Below are 11,682 nucleotides of genomic sequence, written 5' to 3'. Positions count from 1 at the left end.
ATGTATTATTGTACATGAAAATTCTTGAGCTGCCTGTTGTTTATTGTAATGAGGCTGTATTTTTTTAGGGCAATTATTTGTGCTTGCTTATGTTTTATCTTTTCTGGGTTTCCGATTGGGCATTAAATGATTTTTCATATCATATTTTTCTTTTGCACGGGAAGCAACTCTAACTGGTAAAAACCCAAAAAATGACAGTGCCAATATGACAAGTAAATACAAATGACTTGACGTGGGACATGCCTTTGGTTGAATTGTGGGCTAAGTGGGCTTGTTCTTGGGTTGCAATTCGTTTTGCTCTTCATTTTCCACGCTTGGTGTTGTTTTCGGGATTATGATTTGGGCTTTGTATTGTGGGCTGGTCCTGGGTGGGTTTTGGATGTTTGGACTGGGTCTCAGTTGCATTTTGTTGTTGACGAATATCTATTTTTTCTTTTTCCTGCATTTTTTTTCGTTCTTGCCTGCCGGTCTTGATGTGAAGATAATTTGGGTTTTGGATATTGAGCTTTGGGCATAGAATTGGGCTGAATTGGGCAAACTCTTGGAAATCTTTAAAGCCAATTCATGGGGTCCTCGTGAGCCCTCTTTTTGAATTGATTTGAGCCAGAAAACGGACATTTTAATCTTTTGCTATTAGATAAAATCAGTTATCTGAAGTAAAAGCCACTTTTTAGTTTAAAATCCATCCATGTAAACGTGATTGAAGCTTTTCCGAGTTTTTACTTGAGATTTATAAAGAGATGAAATTTGGTAATAGCAAAGATTTATTTCTAGTTAGTTTAAATTATATAAGAATGAGGTAAGGTTAAAGTGAAAATTTTCGTATTCGAGTTATTGTCTAGATTTTGTTTGTTTCCTATCATTATTTTAATATCTTCATGGAATCAAGAGATTCTCTCCTGCCATCATCAACCACACACAAAAAAAAAAACAATCAGAGAAAAAGCGCAAAACTGGCAACTTATTAAGCTGCTTTAGCCTGGCTGAACAGCAGAACGACCGAAACTCCAGACCCCACAAACAGATAAGGCCTATACCTTTTTATTCGTCAGATGGATACACTTCTTCATCCAACGGTCATCAATCCACCTTTCTTCATGGGCAAAACTTTCCTTTATTATAACACGACTGATCAAAACTAACACACTCCAAACTGTTAACAAATTTCCCATTTCCCATTTTTTTATTTTTTTATATTTAAATTCGATCTAAATTTAATATTTTATAAATCATTATCGATTTGATTTAACTTGAAATTAATAAAGTATTATTTTTTAAAATATAAAATATTATTTTTAAATATAAATATATAATTTTAAAATTAAAAATAATTTTTTATATAATATAGATCGAATTCATCTAAAACTGAATCTGATTTTTTATTAATAATATCTAACTTGATTTCGTCCATTCAAAATTCGATTTAAAAAAAAAAATATCGATTTTATGGGATGGGGTCAAAACTCGTCGATTTCCGATTAGGCTGCCAACCCTAGTTAGCTTCCTCCGACCAATGGCTGCCACAGCCGCTGCCGCCGCTACATCCTCTTTCATGGGCACCTGCCTCCCTGACGTTTACACAAGCTCAGGGAGAGTAGTGGCCAGGTTAGGCTTTGGTGGCAAGAAAGCTGCCAAGAAAGTCTCAAAACCAATCTCCGATCGCCCTCTATGGTATCCGGGAGCTGTAGCACCGGACTGGCTAGACGGAAGCTTGGTTGGTGATTACGGGTTCGACCCTTTTGGTTTGGGGAAGCCTGCAGAGTACTTGCAATATGATTTGGATTCTTTGGACCAGAACCTGGCAAAGAACTTGGCTGGTGAGATCATTGGGACCAGGACAGAGGTTTCGGACGTAAAGGCAACACCGTTTCAGCCCTACAGGGAGGTGTTTGGTTGCAGAGGTTCCGTGAGTGTGAGCTGATTCATGGGAGGTGGGCCATGTTGGCTACTCTTGGTGCACTAACTGTCGAATGGCTTACTGGAGTCACCTCGCAAGATGCTGGCAAGGTTAGTTTACTTACCTGCCGCCCTTGTATGCTTTTTGGAAACCATTGTTTTGTTGCATAATTGAGATACTCTAGTTAAAAGAACTGTACTGAGTACTAATGAAGATTAAGATATAGTAAAAAGGCTGCAAAACAATGAGAGACAAAATCGGTAAATAGTAGAAAGTTGCAGTGAAAGCAAAAAAGAATGTCTTGATTAATCTGACAAGCTAATTAATCTCCGACGCCTTTTGTTGATAAATTTGGTAGAAACATTGTTGCAACTGAGTAGCATATGGGAATAGAAACTTGATGCATGCCTTTACCGTTGCTTGTTTGATAAGTAGTAACCCTGAGAAATCTTTTCAGGGTAAAATGAGCTTATGGTTATCTTCTGCCACAGGTTTTAACAACCTGCTGTCAATATAACAGATATTGTTTGTTTATTTCAGGTGGAGCTAGTTGAGGGGTCATCTTACCTCGGCCAACCCCTTCCATTCTCCATGACAACATTGATTTGGATCGAAGTCTTGGTGATTGGATACATAGAGTTCCAAAGGAACGCAGAGCTTGACCCTGAGAAAAGGCTGTACCCTGGAGGAGAGTACTTTGACCCTCTTGGCTTGGCCTCTGACCCTGAGAAGAAGGCCACCCTTCAATTGGCTGAGATCAAGCATGCTCGCCTTGCAATGTTTGCTTTCCTGGGATTTGCAGTCCAAGCTGCTGTAACAGGCAAAGGTCCTCTTAACAACTGGGCTACCCACTTGAATGACCCCCTTCACACTACCATCATTGACACCTTCACGCCTTAAAAAGATTGCTTTAATTTAGCTTGAGTAGATTTTGCTCGATGTACTATTTGTATGTGCCTTCTATGTTGCTAAAATTATAACATTCGACAGTTTCAGTAGAGAAGCCTATGAGCTAATATTGTCTGGTTTTCTCAAAAAGTGATAGCAACATCCATCCCCTCCCCCCCAAACTCGAGGGAAACAAGTAATTTTAAGAAGGGAAATGAGAAGTGAAAAGAAAATTCTTCTATATGTTAATCACGACAACACCCAATCCATCCAAAATTCCAAACAAATTCAAATGACATTTATGGGCTTGGCCCATGTAGTTTATATTTACATTCAATGTCTTTAATCAAGAAGATCTTAGTAATAATATTATTTGATTCGGTATATCTCTTCAACAGACATATCATCTGGATTTTGGTAATTTTTCTAAGCTTGATTTTATGATGGAAAGGGTAATATCAGTATGCTATCTTTATCCCTAGATAGATAGCAAGGATTGAAGTTGAACATGACCCTGTTGCTTTGCATGAATATCCCCGTATGTGCTTTGTATTCATAAACATCCTTTCTCCTGCAATCCTCTGACACCGACCAGTCAACCCCGGAAAACTCTAGACTCGAAGCGTTTGATCCACGAGAAGCAAATTGACCTTTTTCCTTTCAATTGCTCCCTCGGAGGCCTGGACTCGGCATGTCATGAGGAGACTTAAAGAATGCTAAGATTAAGAAATTAATAGCAATAGATGAAGATACCAATCTTTGTAGATTTGGTTGGCATCAGTCAGCGATAGGTTTTAGATTCAGATCAGATTAACATTTGTCGTTTGTTCAAACAAAAACAAGAAAACATTTTCAAACTTTGGTGTGTCCCTCCTAAATTTCCAAAATGGGCATCAAACACATTAAACATTTTCGCAGGTTGGGGGCCCAACAGCAAAGACGCAAGGCAGTGGTAGGCGCCAAGGTTGAACCGCTCGATTCACGATGGCCATTTAAATCAGGGCCGTCCGACTCGCCATCGTTTGTTTACCTCGAGAAATCCAACAGCTCACGTTAAATCTCAGCATCTTTTGAGTCCCCAAGTTTTTTGAATTCAACTTCGGAGGAAGTATCCGCTGCCTAGCGGCGTCTCTTAGCTATTTCTTTATTTATTTTAAAGTCGATCGTCCACCATATGCTTTCTTGCCGCCTCAAGAATGTTTTCCTCGAACTCTATATAAATAGACAGATTTTTACAATCTAACTACAAAATTGCCACTCATTGACATAGGTATGGAAAATTGAGCTTGGAACCATTTAGTCTGTTCCATGTCCGATCATTTAAAAAAATTAAATTAAAAAAAAAAAAACTCTTCTTTAAAATTTAAATATTTTCTTCTTTCACTCGGAAATAGCGTTGTAATAAGTAGCAGGCGCCTTTCTTGTTGAACCTACCTATTTTTTTTTCTTTTTTTGGTTCCATTTTTGTAGCTTTGAAGCTGAGTTTTGATACTGAAAGAGTCGGTTTCGTTTGATTAATTTTTAGAGATCGAAAATGGCGATGAAAGAGACAGACGACGAGCTAGCTTTGTCCCTGGAATTGCGGAGACGAGAGAAGGAGAAAGAGAAGAACAACAATCTTCTCTCGCTTCACAACTCTGAAGAACTCAATGCTCCTCTAGGTAAAACGATTAAGACTTCGTTTTGGAAGCTCTTCCTTGTGGAAGATGAAGTTTTTTGAACTGATTGTTAGTTTGTTGACCGATGACTAACTGATGCTTTTGGATTTATATAGAATCTAACGGAAACGGAAACTGCGGCAGCGGTTCTCCGATATCGAAGATTGTCTTGGCTGTTCCTGTACGGAAGACTGCAGCTGATAATTTTTTGAATTCGGAGAATGAAAAGTCTGATTATGATTGGTAAAAAAAGTCTGTGATTTCTAATTGAATATTTTCCCTTTTTTAGCTGAGAATTTAAGATCGATCTGTGTTTATAGCAATAGTGTTTTTTGTTAGTTACTATAAGGAGCTCTGAGCTTTGGATGATCCAAACTACGTGCTTCGCAAATTTCCTTTTTTTGCTTTTTTAAATGAAAAAAAAAGTGAGATTTGTGTGAGCAACTTTTTTGTTTAAGTTTTTTGTAGTGTAAGGAGAAATGATTTGATTCGATCTTAAAGCTTCCTTTTAAGAGGGAGATGTGTGGGTACCAATTTAGCCATAAAGAGAAGAACTTGACATCATTCTAAATCTTTAAAAGAAACGCCTTCACTTGCTTTTAGCAAAATTTGCATTTTAACATGAAAGGTTTTTTTTTTTTTCTTAAAGAAGAATTCAAACTTGTTATTTGCTTTTATTTTAGATTGTTCAGATCAATCATATATCAGACAAAAAGTAGTGAAAGTGCAAAGACTGGATAGGTATTTGTCCCAAAACCCAATGTCTCAAGTTTTTAGGTGAAGGATATGGCTTAATGGTTCTATTAATTTTGCTGCTTCTGCAATGTTAAGAAAGTGCATCCATGAATATGATGCATTCCACTGCTAATTTTCTCCCAAAATAACATTGTGTCATTTGTTGGACATTGTCATCAGTAATGTAATTCTTCTTTCTGTGCTTGCGTTTAGAAAACCTTTGTTTTGGCCTGCTGTTGCCATTAACTTATGATTTGTTAAAGATCATACTTTTTTTTTAAAAAAAAAAAGGAAAACTTTCTTCTTCTTTTTTTTTCCCAAACTCAGTTATTGTTGGTGCTTTGAAAGTAAACAAAAACTGATGCATACATCAATGATAATTGAAATTTCCTTATTATTACACATTGAATTCATATCGATCATGATGATGGGATTCAACATTAATTGTTTCTTTTCTTTGTATTAATGGGAGATGTCTTCTGCCTTCAGGCTTCTTACTCCACCCGGTACACCACTATTTCCCTCTTTGGAGATGGAATCACAGAAGACAGTAATGCGCCAGATTGGGATGTCTAATGCTCGTCCTACTGCTCTGAAAACAAGGGTATCAACTCTATATGATTTGAGTTCTGGATGCTTTAAACCTTTTCTACTGCTGTTATCTGCGTGTCCAGATTGCGAAATTAAGTTGTCATAATGATATCAGTTTCAGTCATGTCATACTGGGAGCATTAGATCTCTTATGGCATGTGTTTTTTCAGCTTTATCTGGTTGTCAAAGTTATGACAGTTAGCTGGGTTTATTTGCTCTGTGGTCGTTAGAGATTTATGTTGCTTCCCTATTGTCATATCTAGCTTTTTTTTTTTTTTTGCCTTGGGGTTTCAGCTGGCAAATCTCCCAGAGGAACCTGCTTCAAAGAACACTCTAGCACCAAAGCAACAAACTCCGTCAGTTGAACTAAACACTTCTAGTACTCTTAATAAAAGGCCATCCTCTTCAGGTGGTCCAAAATCTGCTAGTAGACCTGCAACACCTACTAGCCGGACCACTCTACCCACAGCAACCAAGCCTTCGAGGTCTTGTACGCCTACATCACGAGCCACCTTACCTTCGACAAAACCTGCTGCTTCTACAGCAAGATCCTCCACTCCAACTAGATCCACTGCACGCTCTTCCACACCAACTACTAGACCCTCTTTGCCTGCTTCCGAGCTGACGTCAAGATCAACCACACCAACACGTCAACCAACTTCCTTATCTGGTACACCTATTGCATCTGCACCTACTGGTCGATCTTCTTCAGTAACAAGATCAGCTGCCACCACTTCTTCAGTACCAAAATCAGCTCCCATTACTTCTTCAGTTATGAAATCAGCTCCTTCCACGTCTTCTGTAACAAAATCAGCTCTCACTACGTCAAAATATTCAGTACCATCACGTGGCACATCTCCAACTGTAAAATCTAGGCCTTGGAAACCATCTGAGATGCCTGGTTTTTCACTTGATATTTAAGGACGACATTGCCAGAAAGACCAGCTTCAGCCTCACGGGGGAGGCCAGGAGCACTTGGTGTCAGATCATATTCTATTGAGGCCAGTTCTAATGGAAGACCAAGACGAGAGTCCTGCTCTCCTGCTAGAAGTAGGGTGTCAAGTAGCTGTGTTGGTAATGGGAGCTCCATTCGTGCTGTGCATAGAGCAGATAATAATGGTAGTGACAATGATAGTCCACTAGTGATTGGAACAAAATGGTTGAGAGAGTAGTAAATATGAGGAAACTGGTACCCCCAAAGCAAGATGACAATCCTCGTAATAACCCTACTGCAAAGTTATCTACTTCCTCGACAACTCAGGGTTTGGGAGAACACTCTCAAAGACGTCTCTAGATATGGCTCTGAGACACATGTTATACATCTCTTTCTTTACTTCTTGACTTTCTCATGCTTTAATAATTGAGTACTGTCCTTGTTCGGGATTTGATTATCATTACTATATCTTGACCTTTTCTTGTGCAGGATATCAGGGGAAGTGTTGCTGGTAATCAGCGTCCTCTTATGACAGATGTTCCAGCTTCCTCCATATACAGTGTGAGATCAAGATCCACAAAGAGCAGGACTATAAGTGTTTCTGATTCTCCTCTTGCCACGAGCAGCAATGCTAGCTCTGAACCAAGTGTCAACAATAATTCCTTCTGTTTTGACGGGAGTGAATAGGAAGACAATGATCTCAGTAGTGAGAGAGGAAACTCCTCTCCCTCCACTAAGCGTGCTAGCTGACCAAGGTGACTTTCGTCCAAAATTATATATTGATTTACAAGCTTATCATATTTCTATTGGAAAGCTCAGCCGGCATGATGATTAAAGAAACAACCTGTTTCTTAAAGAAGCTGATGGTTACGGGGGATTTCAGATTTCTGTAATCTGTTACTACTTGTAGGTAATCCTTCAGTATATTAATTGTAAGATTGATCTAGATTTACTGTCTGGAAATGGAATTTATGGAAATGCTCCTGCCTTTCTCAGAATACAGAAAACGGTTGATCTCAGGCCTCATGCTTTTAACTCGTAAATTACAATCTTACCATCACAAGCATAACATTTTCAATTTGGGATCATATTATTCAGCTTGAAGAATTTTGTTAATGCAAGTGCTGAGGGCTTTTTTTTTTTTTTTTTCTTGGGAACAAGTTCTGAAATTTTAATAGACCATCTGATATTTTTCTGTTGATAATCAAACTTGTAAATTTTAGCAACCATAACCTACTTCCTGTAGATTTTCCTTGCTGTTAAGAAAATTAGTGGGGTGGTGGAGATGAGCAACGCTATGGAATTGTTGTTAATTCTTAAATACGTAATACTAAGGCAAAGAAGATAACTAGACAAGATATATATATGCCAAAGAACAAAAGTTTTGGTTCATAAAGACAAAACAAAACACACACCGACAACCAAACTTGGTATGGTGCACACAAATTTTCTACATAAAATTCCATAGATGCCCATAAGAACCTTCAAAGAGAAAGCAAAGGATTATACAAACCTTAACGTACTATAATCACACTAATTACTTGTCAAATGGATAGTAGGATCTAGCACTCAGCAGTTTTATTCTCGAGCAGCGGCAACCGTCTCTGGAGTAGTTGCAGCTGACATCTTAGGGGGAGGAGCATTGGGACCGGCACCTGGGGTACCAGAGGCAGTAGGAGTACCAGTTTTAGCATCTTTCTTGGCTTCTACTGATGTTGGCGGTTTGGGCTTCATGTGGGGAGGGGGATTGTGCTTTAGCTTCACAAGTATCTGTCGCATCCTCGAGAGATCAGTTGGCTTCCCAGGTTTTGGTCCCTGGATCACAACAATGGAAGGTTTCTTTTCTTTATCCTTCTTTCCCCTCTTCTCTATAGCTGGCACCTCATGGGGGATGAGTTCTGCAATCGCCTTCCAGTAATTTTTTGCAGCTTCAGCATGGAACTTCTCCCGGTTTTCCAAAAATAGCTGTCATATATGATCCAAAATATGAAATCTAAACACGAGTCATTGGCTTGACACTTACTATGACAAGTCAACCACCAGGAAGAATGAACTCAGTCAATGCTAAAGCAATATCACCAACTCCAACACCATATAGGATAATGAGACACATAAATTCATGTCAACTTTAAGCTAACATACATACACACACTATCGACACTCTTTGACCCATTAACTTCAGGACCAACGCCATAACATTATTACCTTTATTTTCCTAGGAAATGAAGTTCATCAACTCATTAATAAAATCCACACCATTCAATCAGTTTAACAGACCATAAATTTTGCTTCCATTCAATAGCGAAAAAACATAAGAAATTGAGATTTGATCTATCACCTTCTCCTTCTCTCTGTTGGAGGCTTTGTTATTTTCAACAGCGATAATTCTCTTCCTATAGAATTCAACTTTGTACTCGTCTGCTTCCTTTACTGTTTGCTCCAACATCTCCTTCTCTTTCTTCTCCTTCTCCTTTATTTTAATCGCGTTCAGTCTGCCAATCCATAACTTCAATCTCAAACGTTAGATCATCACGAAACAACTTCCAGAAACTTCATCAACTCAAATTTTATTTTTAAAAAATGGTAATAGTAAAATTTTTATTAGCAAAAAAAATACCCCTTACTGAAGTTCAACTAAGTTATTTGTAGTCGTAAACTTACCTGCGCCACTCTCTCAAAGCAGAGCCTTCCTCCGGCTCCATCTCTTCAGGCGGCGGCAAGATCGACCCAAACTCTCCGTTGAATCCCTTCCCGTTCTGCTCCGGTGAGAAAGCAGAGTATCCGCTACCGCTACCGTAGATCGGCGGTGGAGAAGGTGTTTCCGGCATCGGATGAGATACGAACACGTCATCTCCGGTATCGTATGACTGACTGTTGAACATCGGAGGGGAATCGGCGACTGAGTCCTTGATCGAGTCGGCGTCGAAATTTGAGTACGACTCAAATCGCTGGGAAGGGAGGCGAGGGTCGTAGCCTATGTAGCCATCGTCGTCGAAAGGACGAGACGACATCGTCTTAAAAGGCTCTCTCTTCCCGACACCAACTGATCGCTGCGGTTTTCGTAAACCTCTCTCTCTTTGCCTTAAAATCGCATCAGCACGCGGAACAGAATCTCAGGTGCTTTAATACCGTGCATTCGAGTTTACAAGAGTTGCCAGATGGCGATCAGCAACTGATGTAATCTACACTAGAATGAATGAAGTGATGCCACGTACTTTATTACGCTGGAGTTGAAGGCTTTCAATGTTTTTCTAGTTTGATAGAGCGCCACCTTTTGCTTGACTTGTGTCCCCACTGCCTCGAATATTGCGTGCCGATGGAAGCGAAGCCTCTGTTGCATGGTGCGATGGTGAGCTTTGCACGCTGTCGTTGGGACTGTACTGTACCAACCTCCTAGATACGCACATATGTGAGACCCTTTTTATCAATGCATTTATAACTTTTCAATTTTTTTCATTATAAATTTGCAACTTTTTAAATTGATTTCATTTTCGTTTTTTTTTTTTTTCGCATTTTTTAATAACTATTGAAAAAAAATATTTGCATGGCATGCCAAAGTAATATCCATTTGACATGCCATAAAAGTTACAATATGAATAATGCATCAATGTTAATAAATTTGTTTTTTTTAATTTATTAAATAAAATTATTTTAAAATGTTAGAAATTCAAATGTCACAATCCAAAGATTCAGAATTAAAATAAAACCAAAATAAAAGTTTGAGATACGGATGAAATTTAATTAGTTTTATCCTTATAAAAATTTGGTTAAAGTAAACTAAAATTTGATTTCTGATTAGGACATGATTTATTATTCAACTTTCAGGATTTTAGATCATACTTTTTTTTTATATATGTATTAAACTAAATTTACATTTTACAAGTATCCATTGTATAACTTTATGTATATGATGTTAGAATAAAATTTTATATTTATCACTTTACTTAAATTAAAACTATGTATCAAATTTATCACTTGTTTATGAATGAGTGCAATTTGTATTATTGAACTTTTTAATTTGGTTATGACCAAAACTAAAATATCTTGATTGTTTTGTTATTTTAATTAACTAAAAAAAATCGAATGTTTGACATACCTTTCATGTCAAATAAATGTCACACAAAAATAAAATTTTAAAAAATATTAATTAAAATTTTTGAAAAAATAAAAAATGATAAAAAAAAACAGAAAATTTTGCATAAAATGAGTCACACCTAAAAAAAAATCTTAAAAAAATAGTTATTAAATATTTTTAAAAAACTAAAAAATTAAAACAAAAAAAAAAGTAGAGAAAATGACGGAGTGCCACATTGCACTCCTGAGAATCAACCTTCGGTCAAAATGACCAAAATTTATGTTATAAAAGATAAATGTTGCTTTTTTTTTTCATGATTATTTGTTGTTTTATCTTTAATTTATAACAAAAAATTTATTAGATTGTGAAATTATAAAATATATTTGTAAAATAGCGCATGATGAAAAGATGAGTGATAATTTTGGTCTTTCATTTTAAACATAGTCATAAATTTAAACCTATTTCTTTAGTGTTTGAATATTATATATGTATTAGTTGTAACTTGCACCATTAAATAGTGTGGCCAATGTTAATAAAAGTAACTTTCAAATATATAAGTTAGTTTCAGCAACACATATATGAAGTCAATTTAAAACTTTATAAATTGGCATCTGTAAATTCTATGTTTGATTCAATTGTTTTTATTTGTACTCCTTGAAAAAAAAAAAAAAAAACGTATTTATTGTATCTTATCCAGCTACCAATAAGTCTTAAAATTGATTTGTAAGCCTGTGTACACAAATTTCAAAGGAAAGTAAGAGATCGTTCTAAACTTGATGACATATCAAATGCTCATCGGGCGCTTTTTTTAAAGCCTTTATCTTCTTTTTATATTTTTTGGAACAAACAGAGGCTTTACCATCTTAGTAAGTCAGTTTTTTTTTTTTTTTTTTAAATGAAATTA

The 11,682-nt window shown here is 36.9% G+C and overlaps 2 protein-coding genes and 2 pseudogenes across 3 annotated transcripts; 3 read left to right on the top strand and 1 right to left on the bottom strand.

The window, feature by feature from the left end:
- Nucleotides 1-1,397: 1,397 nt before the first annotated feature.
- LOC149515192 (chlorophyll a-b binding protein CP29.1, chloroplastic pseudogene) lies at nt 1,398-1,941 on the top strand (annotated as a pseudogene).
- LOC111293892 (chlorophyll a-b binding protein CP29.2, chloroplastic-like) lies at nt 1,912-2,928 on the top strand. Its single transcript, XM_089744160.1, has 2 exons — nt 1,912-2,007; nt 2,438-2,928. The coding sequence occupies exons 1-2, from the start codon at nt 1,939-1,941 to the stop codon at nt 2,795-2,797; spliced, it is 429 nt and encodes a 142-aa protein (XP_089600286.1). The 5' UTR covers nt 1,912-1,938; the 3' UTR covers nt 2,798-2,928.
- Nucleotides 2,929-4,177: 1,249 nt separating this feature from the next.
- Nucleotides 4,178-7,259, top strand: LOC111293890 (uncharacterized; annotated as a pseudogene). Its single transcript, XR_016327885.1, has 4 exons — nt 4,178-4,446; nt 4,560-4,686; nt 5,668-5,782; nt 6,064-7,259. The product of XR_016327885.1 is annotated as an uncharacterized LOC111293890 (transcript).
- Nucleotides 7,260-8,043: 784 nt separating this feature from the next.
- LOC111293891 (clathrin light chain 3-like) lies at nt 8,044-9,757 on the bottom strand. Its single transcript, XM_022886936.2, has 3 exons — nt 9,365-9,757; nt 9,042-9,195; nt 8,044-8,668 (listed from the first exon to the last, which is right to left on the bottom strand). The coding sequence occupies exons 1-3, from the start codon at nt 9,712-9,714 to the stop codon at nt 8,282-8,284; spliced, it is 891 nt and encodes a 296-aa protein (XP_022742671.2). The 5' UTR covers nt 9,715-9,757; the 3' UTR covers nt 8,044-8,281.
- Between the last annotated feature and the right edge of the window lie 1,925 nt (nt 9,758-11,682).

This window comes from Durio zibethinus, chromosome 14 (assembly GCF_047325235.1).
Source record: "Durio zibethinus cultivar Kanyao isolate XHJ-2024 chromosome 14, ASM4732523v1, whole genome shotgun sequence".
NCBI lineage: Eukaryota > Viridiplantae > Streptophyta > Magnoliopsida > Malvales > Malvaceae > Durio > Durio zibethinus.
This window is presented reverse-complemented; position numbering and strand designations above follow the sequence as displayed.